At 36.3% G+C, this 21,808-nt stretch overlaps 1 protein-coding gene across 4 annotated transcripts in view; it reads right to left on the bottom strand.

The window, feature by feature from the left end:
- The window catches only part of LOC136034528 (dihydropyrimidinase-like), a 255,283-nt gene that overhangs the window by 61,356 nt on the left and 172,119 nt on the right, over nt 1-21,808 (bottom strand). For all 4 annotated transcript variants that reach the window (XM_065715755.1, XM_065715756.1, XM_065715754.1 and 1 more), the window contains one exon: nt 11,261-11,371. In XM_065715755.1, the coding sequence (XP_065571827.1) occupies nt 11,261-11,371 (111 nt within the window). The remainder of the gene's footprint in view (nt 1-11,260; nt 11,372-21,808) is intronic.

Below are 21,808 nucleotides of genomic sequence, written 5' to 3' on the forward strand. Positions count from 1 at the left end.
TACCAAGGTCTGACTAAGAAGAATCGGATTCTTTTTAGAGTTAGAGACATATGAAGTGGCAATTTATCAAGATTATGTCAGACGCAGACACTACTACCAGCTCACAAATGGTATACTAGAGTCTGAAATAGGTGAATTAGGTTTTTATCAAAATCTGAGAGAAATGAATCGAATCCTTTTTAGAGTTAGGGACATACGAAGGGGGAATTTATCCTGATTGAATCAGACACATGCACTAATACCAGCTCACAAGGGGTGCACTAGCGTCTGGAATGAGTGAATTAGGTTTTTACTATAGTCTAAGACAGATGAATCGGATTAGTTTTGAAGTTAGAGACATATGAAGAGGGAAATTATCAAGATTCAGTCCGTGTCCGTTGATTTTTGAATTAAAATGGAATCCGATTCATCTTTCTCGGACTTCGTTAAAAACCTAATTCATCTGTATCAGACTCTAGCATACCACTTTAAAGCTGGTAGTAGTTTCTGTGTTTGACTGAATCTTGATAAGTACCCACTTCACATGTCTCTAACTCAAAAAAGAATCCGATTCATCTCTCTCGGACTTTGGTAAAAACCAAATTCACCTATTTGAGACTCTAGCATGCAATATCTGGTATATCATGACTGCAAAACGGAGTAAATATCATTTTGAACCATACATTTGATTCAATGACACTTATTTTCATAGAGCTTTGTGCAAAACAGAGTATAAAACATTTTGAACCACACATTTGATTCAATGACACGTACCTTCATCGTGCTTTGTGCAAAACAAAACATTAGCCAAAAATTCTAAGTCAAAAAATTCTGATTCCAAAAAATTCTGAGTCCAAAAAAGGCGGGCGTGGGGACAAAAATTTGGAAGAGAGCTATCGGGGGTCCCTTTGACATGGGACATGGATGACTATAAGTTCCCTCTAAAAATGTCACGGCAACTAATAATAATAATTGATTTTTGACCCGCTACAAAAAATCAAAGCGGAGTATCAATAAAAGAAACAAAACAAACACTACACAAAACAGAAAAATGAGAAACTAAAGCAAACGAGTAAGGCCTCCGTGGGCCGGCAGATACTTATAAGTAGACTGGGGTATTTTGCCAGCAAGCTCAGTGAGCTTCGACCCAATATCCGGGAAACTATAAATAGATATGATTAATAGATACAATAGAAAACGGGAAAACCGGAAATAATAAGAACGAATTGAACTGAAATCTTTTTTATGAAAAATAGGGTAAATACCAGAAAGAAACAAAACCGAATGATCTGTAAAAACCGAATATAATTTAGCAAGAGACTTTCTATTGTATCTACCTCGGTTAGCAACAATTTTAGAGTAACGTAATTGGATTTTCTTCTTGCGATCAGCAACAGTGAGAGTCCGTAAGGATTTTAGAGTTTTACTAACGTTAATTCCCAGCCACCGAAATGAAGAAACCGACGGGATAAAAAAAGATCCACAGATTAGAGGAGTAGTGATATTGCTATTAAATGAAAGATATTCACACTTTGAAAGATTAAGAGAAAGTCCAATCGCATGAAGTTTAGATCCTACTGTTGAAACAGACAAAGAGAGCCCTTTTTTAGTTCTACTGATCAAAAGAATATCATCTGCATAGGCAAGATAAGAAATATTTACAGAATTAAGGATGCAAGTAGGTGGAATAGAGGAAAGGACAGATGATATACAAAGTTTGAAAATAGAGGGGGAGAGGACAGCACCTTGCCGGAATCCACGCCGTATTGGAATTTTACTATCTGAAACCCTCATATCCATTTTAATCCGCAAAAAGGAATTTGAATACCAATATCTAAGAAGAAAAATTACCGATATGTTGACACCGTGACTAAAAAGGGAAAAGATAGCTTGGGAATGCGTAACAGTGTCAAAGGCTTTGGAGAGATCCAAAGCACATAAATGTAACTCGAATCCCTTTTTAGTAGCCTCAGTAAGAACAGTAGCCAAAACTCGATGAGCCTGCTGGCGACCTACCCTAGCTGAAAACCCAATCTGATTTTCACCAAAATATGCCGAAGAATTAATTGATGGGAGGAGAAGATACTCAAAAATTTTGCTTATATTGCAGGAAACCGTTATTGGCCTGTAAGATGCACACTCAGTCGGAATCTTTCCTCTTTTCAGGATCGAAGTAACTATTCCACACAAAAAACTTTCAGGCACAACCGAGGTGCATCAGCACATTTGAAACAGAAATTGTAAATGTTGGACTAGAGCTGGACAATCAACATTTAGGTGTTTGACACTTATACCATCACAATCAATAGAGCTAGACTTAAGCTTTTTTATAGCTTGTGCCACCGAAACTAAATTAACTGGGAGGATCTGGTTCTGGCGGAGTGATATGGGAAGCGCAGAAATAAGAAACCTCATGAAAGTAGCATGAACAAAATGGTTTATAGTGTTGAAAATCTGGTCGTAACATTTGCACCAAGCAACAGGACTAATTGGGCTACTTGTTGATGAAGAGTCATCGATTTTATTTGAATTTACCACATTTTTCCAATCGAAATTACTTGACGGGGATTTGCAAATTTTAGATTTTGCAGACCGTAAATACTTTTTATACTCTAATTTAGTTTTCTGTTTAAGCTGAAATACTACACCGCTACGTGGTCGTTCGCAAGAAACCCAAATACGTAGCCAAAATTTGGCTTTATTTTTCACTGATTTTAGACTTGTATCCCAAGACCATTCAGGCTTCCGCGTATTAAATTTAACACGTCCTTCGGGAACAGCCACCCTCTCAGCTTCCTTCATGCATGATATAATATCAAAATAATATTTATTCAGAAAATTCTTATCATTTACAAATTTAGATTCAACCTGAAGTAGCTGAAAAGGAACTTTTATCCTAGACAAAAAAGCTGTAAGGGTAGAAATATAAAGAGCCCAATTAGCCTTATTCCAATTTCGTCTGGTAAACCATCTACGATTCCCACGTCTATTAGAACTATCTTGCGACAGAGAAATATCAAGCATGAAGGAAATTGGTAGGTGGTCTATATCGCTTTCTATTTCATGTACAGAAACAGTCGAAACAGACAAGTTAGGAGAGCAAAGAACATGATCAATATTAGTAAGGCTCCCAGAATGATGGATGTAAGAAAACAGACGATTCTTATCCACTAGCTTAAACTCAGATAAAGACTCGAAAACCATATCAGACCGAATATTTGAAATCAGTAAATCAGCATTAAAATCCCCGGCAACAACAAATTGATAACCGAGAGATGATGCGGATTCTGTCACTTTTTTCAAAACACTACAGGTCTTGGCAAACTTATTCAGTGATTGAACCGACTTACGATCACAAGGAAAGTACACATTTATAAGTATTAAATCGGCAATTCGCACGGCCAAGAGGTTTTCGTCACTATGGAAAAGCACAGGCGTCGTGATTAAAAAGGAGCTACGTCTCAGTATACAGGCGAGGCCTCCGGAAGGTCTACCAAACGTAGATCTTGCAGCACTCACAAAAGTAATATGGTTTCCACTCCGTTTCTACAAATTGGTATTATCTGAAGATAAAAGATGCTTTTGAAGACAAACGATGTCATAGTTGCTCGAAAGTTCGTCAATGACGTGCTCTTTTTGACGTGTTCCATTTATATTGTACGAAATAACCGAGAATTTTTGTGACATCATTTTTTCATAGCGGTCGCAATACGAGACTTGAGCACAGGACATATTAGACTATATGAAGTATGAGAATCGCCGCAGTTTGCACATTTAGGTCTATTTGTACAGGGCGCATCTTTCGAAAAAATGTGATTTTCGGCGCAGCGCGCACATTTTTCCACCTGACTGGTACAATCGTTGATAAAGTGATCAGGAGACCTGCACTTAAAGCAGCATCGTGGTACACTTACGAAATCATAAATTCTGAAAATCTCGTAACCTATTTTTAATACATTCTTCATAGCGTCACGTTTTGCAAAACTGATTCTTGATGAACATAAGTTCGCCGAATTACTTTACCCAAGCGCATGCCATAAGAAAAAAAAGCTAGTGGATTTGTCCCTTTGTTGGTTCATTAAAATTCGGTTAGTATTATAAAAAGAGTCTGATTTACTTTACCCAAGCGCGTGTCACAAGAAAAAAGGATAGTAGATTTGTCTCTTTTTGATTCATTAAAATTCTGTTCGTGTGATAAAATTCGTCCGACTTACTTTAACCAAACACGTGTCATAAGACCAATTTCATTCCACCGAGTAAAAAATTCATTCTTATCGTTTTCGTGGGATTACTGAGTATTAAGTATTATTATAACTAGTCATTCTTCTTATTCAATCTAGTTGCTAGGTAAACCAGTTACATAAATTATGTCTAATGCGGTTATTCTTTAGAGCCTCAGGCTTCAAGTCCATCCCTGTCAGAGAAATACTACGGACCAGATACTTGCTGTGACCACAAAGTTATTGTTTTGTTCACTTTATTTATTGTTTATTTTAATTTAATATATTAGTTACTCTACTGATGATGATGAATGACTATGTCATCTACATAACAAGAGCTTTTGTATAGATTTGTCTCAATATCTAATAAAAGACCTATCCCTATTTGGAACTCTATATTTTTAACCCCCCCCCCCATGTCTCCCAAAATTTTCAGTTCAAATTTTAACAATCTTTTCATTTATTAACAAAACTTTAGTTCGCTAAAAAAAATTAATATATTCAAATCTCACTTTTTTTTTTTACTTTATATGGGAAAAGATATGAGAAAAATTAAAATTTCGGATTCAATTTACTTATACTTACTGTCAACAACGCCCTCTACTTTTATTCTAATAAAAATAAAATTACAAAATGATCATAAATGCTCTAGATATATTTGAAATTTTACACCTCAAAGTTTCTGAACCCGGAGAGAGTGCCCCTCCCTCCTCCCCCCCTAAATCGCCTTTGTAATTCATCAATGGTGGAAACAGAAAAATATTACCTACAAATTCAAAGGAATGTAATGACTGGAAGGGAAATTTAAAAAGAGCTAAGAGCTCATATGGCACTTGTGATGAGGTCGGAAGAGCCAAGAGCTCATATGGTATGAGCTCTAGCAAAATTATAAGAATCAATAGATTGCTTTAAAAGGAAAATCAGAGGCTTAATACCAGTCGGGATTTAAAATAAGAGCTCTGAGTCACGAGGTCCTTCTAAATATCAAAACTCACTAAGATCCGATCACCCACTCGTAAGTTAAAAATACCTCAATTTTTCTAATTTTTCCTCTCCCTTCAACCCCCCCCCCCAGATGGTCGGATCGGTGAAAACGACTTTGTCAAGTCAATTTGTACAGCTTCCTGACACGCCTGTCAATTTTCATCGGCCTAGCACGTCCAGAAGAACCAAACTCGCCAAAACACTGGACCCCACCACCTAACTCCCCAAAGAGAGCGCATCCACTCTGGTTACGTCAGTCACATATCTACGATATTTATAAACGTTTTCAAGATTTCCAGTTTCCCTCTCCAACTCCCCCCAATGTGAACAGATCTGGTCGGGATTGAGACATGAGTTCCTTCTAAATATCATATTTATTTAAGATCCGGTCACCCGGTCTTAAGTTAAAAATACCTCAATTTTTCTAATTTTTTCAAATTAACAAAACCAGCACCCCCAAAGAGAACGGATTCGTACCAATTATGTCAATCTCGTATCTATAACTTGTGCTTATTCTTCCCATCAAGTTTCATCCCGATCTCTCCATTCTAAGCGTTTTCCAAGATTTCTGTTTCCCCCTCCAACCCTCTATGTCCCCAGATCCGATTCGAATTGAAAATAGAGAATCTGAGACATAAGATTCTTCTATATATCAAGTTTCATTAAGATCCGATCACCCATTTGTAAGATACCTCGATTTTTACGTTTTCCAAGAATTCCGGTTTCCCCCTCCAATTCCCTTCAATGTCACCGGATCTGGTCGTGAAATGAGAGTTCTAAAGCACAAAATCCTTCTGAATATCAAATTTTACTAAGATCTGATTACCCATTCGTAAGTTACAAATAGCTTATTTTTTCTAATTTTTCCAAATTACTCCCCAAACCCCTTCAAAGAGAGTGGATCTGGTCCCGTTATGTCAGTCACCTGTCTTGGACTTGTGCTTATTCTTTCCACCAAGTTTCATCCTGATCTATCCGCTTTAAGCGTTTTCCAAGATTTCCAATCCCCCCCCTAATGACATTGGATCCGGTCGGGATTTAAAATAAGAGATCTGAGTTTCGAGGTCCTTCTAAATATGAAATTTCATTAAGATATGATCACTGTTTCGTAAGTTAAAAATACCTCTTTTTCTTTTTTAGAATTAACCCTCCCCCTCAATTCCCCCAAAGAGAGCAGATCCGTCTCGGTTGTGTCAATCCCGTATCTACGACCAGTGCTTATTTTTCCCACCAAGTTTCATCCCGATCCCTCCGCTCTAAGTATTTTCCGAGACTTTAAGTCCCCCCCCCCCCAACTTCCCATTCACCGGATCCAGTTGGGATTTGAAATAAGAGCTCTGACACATGATATCCTTCAAAACATCAAATTTCATTAAGATACGATCACTCCTTCGTAAGTTAAAAATACCTCATTTTTTCTAAATTTTCAGAATTAACCCTCCCCCCCCCAAATCCCCCAAAGAGAGCAGATCCGTTTCGGTGATGTCAATCACGTATCTAGGACTTATGCTTATTTTTCCCACCAAGTGTCATCCCAATCCCTCCACTCTAAGCGTTTTCCAAGATTTTAGGCCCCCCCTCATTTCCCCCAATGTCACCGGATCCAGTCGGGATTTAAAATAAAAGCTCTGAGACACTATATCCTTCCAAACTTCAAATTTCATTAAGATCCGATCACTCCTTCGTAAGTTAAAAATACCTCATTTTTTCTAATTTTCAGAATTAACCCTCCCCCCACACCCCCAAACAGAGGAGATCCGTTCCGGTTATGTCAATCACGTACCTAGGACTTCTGCTTTTTTTCCCACCAAGTTTCATCCCGATCCCTCCACTCTAAGCGTTTTCCCAGATTTTGGGTTCCCCCCTCTAACTCCCCCAATGTCACCGGATATGGTCAGGATTTAAAATAAGAGCTCTGAGACACGATATCCTTCAAAAAATCAAATTTCATTAAGATCCAATCACCCGTTCTAAAAAAAAAACACTTAATTTTTTCTATTTTTTCCGAATTAACCGGCCCCCCACTCCCCCCCCCAGATGGTCAAATCGGGAAAACGACTATTTCTAATTTGATCTGGTCCAGTCCCTGACATGCCTGCCAAATGTCTTCGTCCTAGCTTACCTTGAAGTGCCCAAATTAGCAAAACCGGGACAGACCGACAGACAGACAGACCGACAGAATATGCGATCGCAATATGTCACTTGATGAATACCAAGTTCCATAAAAACCATAGGCTTGGAAATAACCTACAAAATTTCGAGGATTATTTATAGGGTCAAATCGGGCGAAATTTCCTTCGACGAACGGAAAAAAATATACGCTAAGAATTCATTGAATGTAAAAATTATTAGCAGTCCTACTAAACTCTCTACCAATGCTAGAAATAAGTCATCCAGTTTTGATATGTTATCTGTTTTTGCGTATCGAACTTGAAAGTCCTCAACAATTTCCTCCAACAATATTTGACTTGTTAGAGAAATTCAGAAATTCTGTAGCAATGTTAGATGGCTGTTTTTGTTTGAACGGTGAAAAAAATCCCTAAAAGGCAATATAAGGGTCAAGTTGCCAAGCAAACAAGCCGGCATTCTAGCATTACTCTGCACTATTCAGTACTAAAACTGATATTGCAGCAAACTAGGTAGGTCACACCTACTTTCCTGTTATGTTGATTTATTAGTAGTGAGGCTATAGTAAAAAAAAAATTAATCAACGAGTACACTGGTTAGTGGCGTCAATTAAGATAGGGGGACATTGCCCCCTAGATTTATTTTGTCTCCGACCTAGTTTTTGAAAAGTGCCTTTTTTGGTATTTTTATTGAAAAAATAAAATCCTAAACTCCCCAGATTTTGAAAATACCTTTTTGCCCTCTTCCTCTATTTTCCATAAATGGACGCCACTGACAACACTGGATAATTTGAGGAAATCAGTGAATAATTGTGTTACAAATATTAACCTCACATTTAATCGAAAATGGCTTTTCATTAAGATTTACAAATTGATTTGCACTCCAACACGTGTTCGACCACACAGTTCTTCGAAACGAGCTCCATCAAAGGGGCATCCCCAAATTCAAATTTGAAACCGTTCCAAGGAAACAAATCGTTTTTTGGATTCTCTCTTTTTCCATAATTATTAGAGAATTATTTGGCTATTAACGTATCCAGGTCTTTGTAATCGTATAAGACAGTTCTGAGTATCCCATGACTGCCGAATAAGGGACAGGGGTAATTGCCCCCGTGGATTTTGGAAAAGATCTCTTTTGGTATTTTCATTGCAAAAACAAATAATAATAAAAATATTCCTTACACTTGGAAAAATAATTTTCTTGTACCTTGGCGCCCATAGAGCACCCCCACTGAATCATTAGTTTTCTCTTCTTCTTTTTTATGAGATGGCACTTTCGCATCTTTTTACACATAGCCTTCGGTCTAAATGAACCATAGCTGATAAAGCCAGTTTTAAAACATTTTGACACGTAATTGAAACTTAAAAAAAGAACTGTCAAACTGTCAGCACCTTCCCTTACAGATTCCGCCAGGTTGCGCGTGCGGACATAAGAAAAGGAACCGATGGATTTGCGTGTCAACATCAGATATAACTAGAACAGGGGATGGTTTAAGAAGCCGACTAGCTTTCTTATTGACATTCGTGACAACGATAAACTGTCTAATCACGGAAGAGGTGCATGAAATATGCCTATTTCTCCTAGTTTGAGGGAAGTTAATTAGTAACTAGTTCTCAAATGGCTGTATCCGGACTTAAACAAGGCAAACAAAATGTCAGATCCTAGTTTCAATTTAAGCAAAACAAACAATAGATAAGATGCTATCAATACTTTCTTTTTACTTTATCGTAATGCCCTTGTATGCAGTTACAGTTTATTTTTATAAACACATATATGTAATATATATATATATATATATATATATATATATATATATATATATATATATATATATATATATATATATATATATATATATTTATATATATACATATAATATATATATATTTATATATATATATATATTTATATATATATATATATATATATATATATATATATATATATATATATATATATATATATATATGTATACAAACTGTCTTTACTCTCACCTTAGTATCCATCCCACTTGAAGCAATCAGGGAATAAGTGCGCAAAACAAAATTGAATAACGCGAAAAAATCGTTTATGTAGACATGGAAACATGCTTGTTCGAGGCGTCTCACAAACACGCAAAAAAAAAAAAATAAGAGCCAAGAGCTTCTTTCCATCAAGTTTCATTACTCCATTCTAAGCGTTTTCCACGATTTCCAGTTTCCCCCTGCAACGCCCCCACCCCAATGTTACCGGATCCAGTCGGGATTTAAAATAAGACCTCTGAGACACGAGGTCCTTCTAAATTTTAGATATCATTAAGATACAATTACCTGTTCGTAAGTTAAAAATACCTCATTTTTTTCTAAGTTTTCCGAATTACCCCCCCCCCAACTCCCCCAAAGAGAGCGGATCCATTTCAGTTATATCAATCACGTATTTAGGAATATTGTTTGTTTTTCCCATCAAGTTTCATCCAGATCTCTCCACTCTCAGCATTTTCCAAGATCTCAGGTTTCCCCCTACAACTCCCCCAAATGTCACCAGATCCAGTCGAAATTTCAAATGCGAACTCTGAGACATGATATCCTTCTAAATATCAAATTTCATTAAGATACAATCACTCGTTCGTAAGTTAAAAATACCTCATTTTTTCTATTTTTTCCGAATTAACTTTCCCCCAATTAAAATCTCGAAAGGTTAGATATATAAGAACAATGGCAACATTTTACAACAGTCAGAGGTAAAATTTGACACTTCTCTGGATAAAAAGTTGAAACACAAAATTTTGAAGATTTGACCCATCTTACCACCCTGAAATTTTGTTGTTTTCCATTCGAAGGAGGGAGTTATTACTGATTCTGTGTCTCAACAATTTCTCTGACCCCATTGCCAGTTGATATACAACTGTAAGGAAAATCTATCAAAAACGGTTAAAATATTTTAATAAAAAAAGTGAAAAGCAAAAAAAAAAACTTGTACCAAATAGCTATAATATATCTATTAAATATAGGCAAAGATATAATTCCAAAAACATTCAAAGTGGTGCATATAGAATGACTTTTTCTATTTATTCTACAGCTTCTGTGATTCAGGGGTCATTCTTAAGGAATTGGGACAAAACTTGAGCTTTAATGTAAAGAGCGAGGTATTGACGAGGGAGGCGAACAACTTCATTTACGTAATAAAAACATACGAATATAGAAGTTCGTTGCTTAAGTTAATTTGTAAGTTACGAATATTTTTACAAATAAGAACGATCGTAAAAATTAAAAGTTCTAGTTGCCTTTTTAAGTAAACAAAGAGGGCTACTAGGCCTCTTCCCCCACTCCTTTTTTCTCACAATCATCCGATAAGAACTAAAAACTTCCGAAAAAAAAATCAATATGCAAATTTTGTTTTAATTACTCATAGGCAGAGAGCGAAAATCAAAACATGCATTAATTGAGAACGTTCAGAAATTAAATAAAAAATCAAGTTTTTTAACTGAAAGTGTGGAGCGACATTAAAACTTAAAACGAACAGAAATTACTCCGTATACGAAAGGGGCTATTCCCTCCTCAACACCACACTCTTTACGCTAAATTTTTTTACTGTTTTGAAAAGTAGAGTTGAGAGAAAGAGTCAAACTTTAGCATAAAGAGCGGGGTGTTGGGGAGGGAACAACCCCTTTCGTATACGGAGTAATTTCTGTTCGTTTTAAATTTTAATGTCGCTCCTTACTTTCAGTTAAAAAAAACTTGATTTTTTTGCATTTAATTATTATAATATTTTACCCGTTCTTTACAATATTATCATTACAGTTGTCATTCTGTCTCCTTTTTCTTGGAGTCTTAAACCAAGAGAAACGTTATTTAAAATACTATCGCCACGTTGCTAGTTGTTAAAAAAAGAAATGCACCAAATTGGATACGTTATTGCATTTCGGTAAAAAGATAGTATAGCAGAACAGTACTACAAGATAGAAGTCTTACTAATAGTAGTTGTTCCTCCTGCTATGGCAGCTTTTGTTCCAGAATAAAAATCATCAATAGAACAAGTGCCCATAAATGGGAGCTGAAAGTGGGTGTGTGTATCAACACCACCTGCAAAGAAAAAAAAATCCAATCAATTTTTTTGTTTAATTACTACTTATCAAACCTTGAATATGGCTTTTCCTTAATAATATCATGTGTAAAATTCTGGTTGTCCATATAAGGAAATACTGGGCACAAATTAAATCCCTCAAATTGTAATCAGAGTAATAAGGTCCAGAACAAAGGAGTAATAATAAGAACAGTTAATTTGTGTAGTTGGTACAATTTGTGTATTAATAAATGTCTGATCTCAGTTTCTGATAGAAAAATGATTTCAAAGCTTGAAAAAATACTAAGTGTTGCTAAACACTAGATGGCGTTGATAATTCTTTTTTTTTAGCGACACTAGCACCAATTTCCACTCTTATGAGTTTCCCATACTCTTTGGACCAGAACGCAACTGCATAATTATTGGCGTCCCAAAATTCTAGATAATAAAATAAATTTTCAATTCTTTGTATTATAATTACAGAAAGAGCTAAATTATTAGCCAACTTTGCTTTGTGTGACCATATAAGAGGTATTTGCAGGTATGAGCCGTTGTAGGATGCAGCTAATAAGAAACAATTAATTCTAATGGACGATAATAAGGTTCTGGAATACAGCCATGATAATTTTTCAGACCTACTCTCCAAGAACTTTGGCGTAAGTCTTAATAAAAGTCATGGAGAGGGAACACTATTAAACAGCATAAAGTAGGTGAACTAAAAAAATACAATAGAGGGTAGAATTACGCCAAATTGAGTTGTAGGCACCTATAAAAACAGCAAAGTGTATACGGCAAAAAAAATTATGTGATCATGATAAAACTTGTCATAAAAGTTACTATGTTTGAAACTATTGAAGTAGGTAGAGAATTCGGGGGCGAAATTCGTCCTGGAGGGCCTCGCAAAAATTTACGCTAATGTCTAAGAGAGTATGTTAATTTAGTGCATAATAATAATAATAATTTATTTCTTATCCACTTATAAAAGGGGAAAAGTGGAGTACAAGGAGAAAAAAAGAACTACAAATAACACAAAAAACAAAAAACACAAAAACACAAATACAAGAAAAAGAAATAACAATTTAGCAAAAGAGACGGATAAAATGATTGTTAGGACCAGGACGGATTGGCGCTTCATCAATTAATTTTGAACTTAGTTTTTCCACTGAGAGAACAATATCTGTTGCCTGATATTTAGCAGTTAATTTTCGGTTCCAAAATAAGTGCTTAAATAAAATACAAAAGTGGGAAATATGGAAATAAACCTAATGGGCCTATACTGAATAGACTGGTTTTATAGAAAAAGCCTAGAATTGATATACCAAGTTTTTAGATTAATATTAATGGGAACCACACATGTAATTTAGAACACTCTCATTAGAAACCACCAAAATCTGCAATTGTTTCAAAACTTTCAATTTCGATCACCTAGTTTTCGAAAATTTTCTTTTTTAGGGTATTCCCGTTGAAAATGTCTTTTCGATGTATTTTCATTGTAAAAATATTGACAAAATTGAAAAAAAAAACAAGAAATTTTCCACCTTTAGATTTTGAATAATATATTCCCACTCCCTGCTGATTTTTTTTTTTTCAAATTAATACAACAGTTGAAAACTTGTATAGGCCTCTAAACGTTCCGACACTTTTTTTTGGCAAATTTTACAGAATCTTGATCCATATATCAAAAAGGTTTTTTTTGTCAAAAACTTAAATTATGATATTCAATTTGAACTGTTACTCTAAATTCAAAAATACTGTCACAATTTTCGATTGATTACAGTTTTCGACCGTGTTTTTTTTTTTTTTTTTTTTTTTTTTTTTTTTTTTTTTTTTTTTTTTTTTTTCATTGCAAAATTCAGATACTTGGAAATAAATATCAAAACGTTTAACCGTTAAGGAAATTTTTCTAATGCATCTTTTCCCTGATCTCAGTTTATGGAAAATAATTTCTTTTACGGAATAAGTGGCGTCCCAAGCAAAAAAAAAAAAAAAAATCAAACTTTAATACATAACCATTGTGGATGATGGGAATATTTTGGTTACATTTTCAGATTCGCACAAAAAGGCTACATTACAAGCATAATCAAAAATTCCTTATGCTAGAGGATAATGTGTATCACTTTAAAAGACGTTGGCCCTAAATTAAACATAGTTAAAGCAAAAATATTGTTTGAAGCCTTCGAAACAAAATTAAGTAACCATTTTTCCATGGATATTAAAAATAAAAGATCAAGGACCCCTAGTTCTCATTTTTCCCTGCCAAGAGAAAAGAAGGAGGAAACTGCAGCCGTCTAGCCAAGAAATCAATACTCTTTTTAGCCTCATGAAACCAAGTGCAGATAAAAAGGAAAGCTTATCTATAAGCAGATTGGAAAAGTTATGAGAGTTAGATCTGATGTCGAAATGCTGTATTTTCAATAATTTACCATTTTCAGCTGCCAACAATCCTAACAAATACGAGCTGGAACCGTACCCAGGATTTTTGTTAGAAGGTTTACCAGCGTAATTTTTTGTTCGGGAGGGGGGTCACCAGCATAATTTTTCCTTACGGAGTGGAAAAGGGGGGTAACGATATAATGTTTGTTCAGGGGTCTAACAAACGGGTTCTGTTTGAGGGGTTACTGATAGTATTTTTGCCTAGGGGAGGCGGTCAAGGGTTTGCTATCTGCATTTTCAAAACCAATTTACGAGGCAGACATATATTGTCCAGTATTTTATGAAAAATGGTCTTTTTACATAATTTTTTTAAGGCCAAACAAACGGGCAGTCAAAAGGGTTTTTGATCGGGGGGTTACTGAAAATTTTTGCCGGGGGGGTCAAGGGTTTTTTATCTGCATTTTTTTAAGACCAACTTACGAGGCAGATACGCATTGCTCAGTATTTAACGAAACATAGTCTTTTTACCTACACTTTTACGACCAATTCACGATTCAAAGAATATTTCAGGAAGGGGAGGGGGTTTATACCGTTTAACACCCCTTAATACGATTCTACTGAGAGCAAAACAAGTTTTGAGCAATTTAATATTTTGATTACCAGATAACTACCAAGCTCTACGCCGGAATTCTCTATACCTTCACTAAAGGAATAGGGCAAGATATAGGCACGCACTCAGGAACTATTTAGGGTTGAGAGGAATTAAAAAAAGAAACGTCGAAAACAGATAAGTTATTTAAAGAAAAATAAGGAACTATTTGGAGAATCGTATCAGTACCAAGACTTTGGAGAGGAGGGGGTCACTAGCTCGATGAACTCTGTTTAGCATAGTTATTTGGGGGAGTATGAGGTATAAAATGTACTTGTTTCCCCTCAAATAAAATGTCAAATGAGCCGGAACCTTTAATACCTTGGTTATTTAGAGGTAGCTGCTTTGTCCAGCACAGGGCTATAAGACGTGAGCTTGGCAGAGGCCCCTAGCCCTTCCCTTAGAAAAATCTATAAAAGAAGGTATTCATACTCAGCTCAAAGAGAGGACAAAAGACACCCCCTCCCACCGACAAGATGTTTTCCCTTTATAGACCCCTAATTAAGTCTATAGAGAAAAAAGAAATCAGCAGTGCAACAGCACAATCACATAAACAAACCCACACCCCGAAACCAAATATAAAAGCTGTAAACTATAAAATAATGTTTATGAGGTCATTAATCCTTTGACATCTAGAGCATTATCAGTCTCCTAAACAAGATAGAAAAAAACAAATGCCCAAGTATAGGTGGAAAAACTCGTTTTGACGTAATAATCATATATTTCAAATTCAATAGAGAAAACCAAGTGCTGAATACATTACTTAGACAATAAGTTTCCACGCCGGGGTGTAAACCAAAATTTTCAGAAAGGAAGCATTGAATTATAGGCAAATTTTTCGCATTTTTCCCACTATAGTAATTAGCCAAGATATCACAGCTTCATAGGTATCGGAGGTATGGATGCAAGTTCAGAGTTCCATTAGTATGCAAGTTGGCTGCCAAAGAAAAGCACGATTAAGGATTTTGAATATTCGTCTTCGAGAGCCCCATAGCCCAGTCGATCAAAAATGTGCCTGCTTAATTTTTCTTCCACCGTTAATAAAAGAGAAGATAAATAAGCGGGATCAAAGAATTTCACTCGCTAGATAATTTCCCTCTTAAGAAAACTATTGAACTGTCGATTTGGAGATAGAATTGAATTTTCTGCCGCAAATCAACAGAGGGTGTTACAGAGTCGCCGCAGAGGCCATTCCAAAGAGCGGGAAAAAAATTGCTAAATGGTAGAAGATCTAAACATTTTTGGTTTATTATAGAATAGAATAATTTTGCTATCAGGTCACGTAAAATATAGCCTAATATTTTACTAGAAAGAGATTTTTAGCCTACGACCTAACCTCAAGGCGCATGATTAATTTGTCAAATCCATTTCCCTGTATATTATTTCAGATGCGATAATTAAAAGTACGACACATGCCATTAGGTCTAAAATGAGATATGTACGTGTCATGGGTAAACTAACTATGGGGAATTGAATGATGCATCCATAATTGTCCTATATCGTACCGGTACGAAGATACAAAGAGACATAAGCCTCTAAGTGGCGTATATCTTTTTTATCAGGTCTTGTTGCAATTAAGAATGACAGAAAAGGAATATCTTATGGAGCTATAACATGGGAACCTGGTATTTATCTCCTTTTTTGTCAAGGAAAAAGGAGACAAAGGCCTTAAAATGTAATAATTTTGAATTTGGTCGGAGTGCTTGAGCTTAATTTATACCACTGAAAAGAGCATAAAAAGTTGGTATAAAATATGTTCCTTTTATTCCCATTAGCCTCATTCTTCAGAGCGATCACAGCTGACAAACTTTTTCCGTGTTTTGGCTCTCATAAAAAGTTAAAAAAAAATGGTATGTGTCGTACTTTTAATTATCACAGCCGATTTTCTTCTCAAGATAGTTGGAAATTTTCCAAAATAAATATTTAATCTCCGTTCTTGTAGTAATTTTTTTCTTCCTTGTAGAAATAGCTAAAAATTGGAGCTCTTAATGTCACAGCATACCAAGATAGGAATAATTCTCTTTAACCTACACTGCTGTGAAAATTCTTGCTGGTTTATAAGGTTTGCACATTTTTTTTAACACCAAAATAATTAGGAATAGTCTTGGTCATACCCTCCCCGAAAGCTTGTCGTAAATATCCTCGTTTTTCTTCTTTTCGAGCATTCTTATCTTGTGTGGTCCAGAACCAGTGTGATCTCATAAATTATTTATCAAAATGTACGTTTAACATACCTTTAATACTTAAAAAACATTTTATTTGTACAAATGACTAATAATAGTAACAGTCAAAAAGCCAAAGATTTATTTTTCGGATTTTCACTCACAAATAAGATTTATATCATACAACATCACACTCAAGTTATCACAGCCAAAGTGTGCAGCCCCTTGTTATTTTGTATGTTTGTAACCCATTGTGATTCCTTGTTATAATTTTTTTTTGCCCATTTAAGTCTACAAAGCCTATCCCAAAAAACTAGTTTGGACAATGAGAATTGTATTGAAAGAATTTGCACTGTAATAATTATTTCTCTTCTGCATTCAGATTAGATTTCTCGATATTGCTTTACCTAATTTAAGGCTGCTCTGATGGTAATTTATATTCCCCGTGCAAATTTCGGCACGTTCTTTTTTATCGTCCTATGGTTTTAATATTTCAGCGTAAGACCTCAATTATTGCTCTTTCACAGTACGTGCTAACACCTTTTGGCTCCCTATGCAAATTTTTGGAACGTTCTTTTTTTGCCGTCCTATGGTTTTAATATTTCAGCGTAAGACGTCAATTATGGTTCTTTAACACAACGTGGTAGGACCTTCTGGCTTCCTGTGCAAATTTTGGCACGTTCTTTTTTTGCCGTCCTACAGTTTTAATATTTCACCGTAAGACGTCCATTATGGTTCTATAACACAACGTGGTAGCACCTTCTGGCTTCCTGTGCAAATTTTGGTACGTTTTTTTTTCGCCGTCCTACGGTTTTAATATTTCAGCGTAAAACGTCAATTATGGTTCTTTAACACAACGTGGTAGCACCTTCTGGCTTCGTGTGCAAATTTTTGTACGTTCTTTTTTTGCCGTCCTACAGTTTTAATATTTCTGCGTAAGACGTCAATTATGGTTCTTTAACACAACGTGGTAGGATCTTCTGGCTTCCTGTGCAAATTTTGGTACGTTTTTTTTTTTCGCCGTCCTACGGTTTTAATATTTCAGCGTAAAACGTCAATTATGGTTCTTTAACACAACGTGGTAGCACCTTCTGGCTTCGTGTGCAAATTTTGGTACGTTCTTTTTTTTGCCGTCCTACAGTTTTAATATTTCTGCGTAAGACGTCAATTATGGTTCTTTAACACAACGTGGTAGGATCTTCTGGCTTCCTGTGCAAATTTTGGTACGTTTTTTTGCCGTCCTACGGTTTTAATATTTCAGCGTAAGACGTCAATTATGGTTCTTTAACACAATGTGGTAGGACCTTCTGGCTTCCTGTGCAAATTTTGGTAAGTTCTTTTTTTTGCCGTCCTACGGTTTTAATATTTCAGCGTAAGACGTCAATTATGGTTCTTTAACACAACGTGGTAGCACCTTCTGGCTTCCTGTGCAAATTTTGGTACGTTCTTTTTTTTGCCGTCCTACGGTTTTAATATTTCAGCGTAAGACGTCAATTATGGTTCTTTAACACAACGTGGTAGGACCTTCTGGCTTCCTGTGCAAATTTTGGTACGTTCTTTTTTGCCGTCCTACGGTTTTAATATTTCAGCGTAAGACGTCAATTATGGTTCTTTAACACAACGTGGTAGCACCTTCTGGCTTCCTGTGCAAATTTTGGTACGTTCTTTTTTTGCCGTCCTACGGTTTTAATATTTCAGCGTAAGACGTCAATTATGGTTCTTTAACACAACGTGGTAGGACCTTCTGGCTTCCTGTGCAAATTTTGGTACGTTCTTTTTTTGCCGTCCTACGGTTTTAATATTTCAGCGTAAGACGTCAATTATGGTTCTTTAACACAAAGTGGTAGGACCTTCTGGCTTCCTGTGCAAATTTTGGTACGTTCTTTTTTTGCCGTCCTACGGTTTTAATATTTCAGCGTAAGACGTCAATTATGGTTCTTTAACACAACGTGGTAGCACCTTCTGGCTTCCTGTGCAAATTTTGGTACGTTCTTTTTTTGCCGTCCTACGGTTTTAATATTTCAGCGTAAGACGTCAATTATGGTTCTTTAACACAACGTGGTAGGACCTTCTGGCTTCCTGTGCAAATTTTGGTACGTTCTTTTTTTGCCGTCCTACGGTTTTAATATTTCAGCGTAAGACGTCAATTATGGTTCTTTAACACAACGTGGTAGCACCTTCTGGCTTCCTGTGCAAATTTTGGTACGTTCTTTTTTTTGCCGTCCCAGGTTTTAATATTTCAGGGTAAGACGTCAATTATGGTTCTTTAACACAACGTGGTAGGAGCTTCTGGCTTCCTGTGCAAATTTTGGTACGTTCTTTTTTTTGCCGTCCTACGGTTTTAATATTTCAGCGTAAGACGTCAATTATGGTTCTTTAACACAACGTGGTAGCACCTTCTGGCTTCCTGTGCAAATTTTGGTACGTTCTTGTTTTTGCCATCCTACGGTTTTAATATTTCAGCGTAAGACGTCAATTACGGTTCTTTAACACAATGTGGTAGGACCTTCTGGCTTCCTGTGCAAATTTTGGTAAGTTTTTTTTTTTGCCGTCCTACGGTTTTAATATTTCAGCGTAAGACGTCAATTATGGTTCTTTAACACAAAGTGGTAGCACCTTATGGCTTCCAGTGCAAATTTTGGTACGTTCTTTTTTTTTGCCGTCCTACGGTTTTAATATTTCAGCGTAAGACGTCAATTATGGTTCTTTAACACAACGTGGTAGGACCTTCTGGCTTCCTGTGCAAATTTTGGTACGTTCTTTTTTTGCCGAACTACGGTTTTAATATGTCAGCGTAAGACGTCAATTATGGTTCTTTAACACAACGTGGTAGCACCTTCTGGCTTCCTGTGCAAATTTTAGTACGTTCTTTTTTTGCCGTCCTACGGTTTTATTATTTCAGCGTAAGACGTCAATTATGGTTCTTAAACACAAAGTGGTAGGACCTTCTGGCTTCATGTGCAAATTTTGGTACGTTCTTTTTTTTGCCGTCCTACGGTTTTAATATTTCAGCGTAAGACGTCAATTATGGTTCTTTATCACAACGTGGTAGGACCTTCTGGCTTCCTGTGCAAATTTTGGTACGTTCTTTTTTTTGCCGTCCCACAGTTTTAATATTTCTGCGTAAGACGTCAATTATGGTTCTTTAACACAACGTGGTAGGATCTTCTGGCTTCCTGTGCAAATTTTGGTACGTTCTTTTTTTGTCCGTCCTACGGTTTTAATATTTCAGCGTAAGACGTCAATTATGGTTCTTTAACACAACGTGGTAGGACCTTCTGGCTTCCTGTGCAAATTTTGGTACGTTCTTTTTTTGGCCGTCCTACGGTTTTAATATTTCAGCGTAAGACGTCAATTATGGTTCTTTAACACAACGTGGTAGCACCTTCTGGCTTCCTGTGCAAATTTTGGTACGTTCTTTTTTTGGCCGTCCTACGGTTTTAATATTTCAGCGTAAGACGTCAATTATGGTTCTTTAACACAACGTGGTAGGACCTTCTGGCTTCCTGTGCAAATTTTGGTACGTTCTTTTTTTAGCCGTCCTACGGTTTTAATATTTCAGCGTAAGACGTCAATTATGGTTCTTTAACAAAACGTGGTAGGACCTTCTGGCTTCCTGTGCAAATTTTGGTACGTTCGTTTTTTGCGATCCTACGGTTTTAATATTTCAGCGTAAGACGTCAAATATGGTTCTTTAACACAACGTGGTAGGACCTTCTGGCTTCCTGTGCAAATTTTGGTACGTTCTTTTTTTGCCGTCCTACGGTTTTAATATTTCAGCGTAAGACGTCAATTATGGTTCTTTAACACAACGTGGTAGGACCATCTGGCTTTCTGTGCAAATTTTGGTACGTTCTTTTTTTGCCGTCCTACGGTTTTAATATTTCAGCGTAAGACGTCAATTATGGTTCTTTAATACAACGTGGTAGCACCTTCTGGCTTCCTGTGCAAATTTTGGTACGTTCTTTTTTTTGCCATCCTACGGTTTTAATATTTCAGCGTAAGACGTCAATTACGGTTCTTTAACGCAATGTGGTAGCACCTTCTGGCTTCCTGTGCAAATTTTGGTACGTTCTTTTTTTTGCCGTCTTACGGTTTTAATATTTCAGAGTAAGACGTCAATTATGGTTCTTTAACACAACGTGGTAGGACCTTCTGGCTTCCTGTGCAAATTTTGGTACGTTTTTTTGTTTTGCCGTCCTACGGTTTTAATATTTCAGCGTAAGACGTCAATTATGGTTCTTTAACACAACGTGGTAGGACCTTCTGGCTTCCTGTGCAAATTTTGGTACGATCTTTTTTTGCCGTCCTACGGTTTTAATATTTCAGCGTAAGACGTCAATTATGGTTCTTTAACACAACGTGGTAGGACCTTCTGGCTTCCTGTGCACATTTTGGTACGTTCCTTTTTTTTTGCCGTCCTATGGTTTTAATATATCAGCGTAAGACGTTAATTATGGTTCTTTAAAACAACGTGGTAGGACCTTCTGGCTTCCTGTGCAAATTTTGGCAAGTTTTTTTTTCCGTCCTACGGTTTTAATATTTCAGCGTAAGACGTCAATTATGGTTCTTTAACACAACGTGGTAGGACCTTCTGGCTCCCTGTGCAAATTTTGGTACATTCTTTTTTTTGCCGTCCTGCGGTTTTAATATTTCAGCGTAATACGTCAATTATGGTTCTTTAACACAACGTGGTAGGACCTTCTGGCTTCCTGTGCAAATTTTGGTACGTTCTTTTTTTTGCCGTCCTACAGTTTTAATATTTCGGCGTAAGACGTCAATTATGGTTCTTTAACACAACCTGGTAGGACCTTCTGGCTTCCTGTGCAAATTTTGGTACGTTATTTTTTTTTTGCCGTCCTACGGTTTTAATATTTCAGCGTAAGACGTCAATTATGGTTCTTTAACACAACGTGGTAGGACCTTCTGTGCAAATTTTGCTACGTTCTTTTTTTTTTGCCGTCCTACGGTTTTAATATTTCAGCGTAAGACGTCAATTATGGTTCTTTAACACAACATGGTAGGACCTTCTGGCTTCCTGTGCAAATTTTGGTACGTTCTTTTTTTGCCGTCCTACGGTTTTAATATTTCAGCGTAAGACGTCAATTATGGTTCTTTAACACAACGTGGTAGCACCTTTTGGCTCCCTATGCAAATTTTGGAACGTTCTTTTTTGCCGTCCTATGGTTTTAATATTTCAGCGTAAGACGTCAATTATGGTTCTTTAACACAACGTGGTAGCACCTTTTGGCTCCCTATGCAAATTTTGGAAC

Source organism: Artemia franciscana, chromosome 13, assembly GCF_032884065.1.
Source record: "Artemia franciscana chromosome 13, ASM3288406v1, whole genome shotgun sequence".
Taxonomy (NCBI): domain Eukaryota; kingdom Metazoa; phylum Arthropoda; class Branchiopoda; order Anostraca; family Artemiidae; genus Artemia; species Artemia franciscana.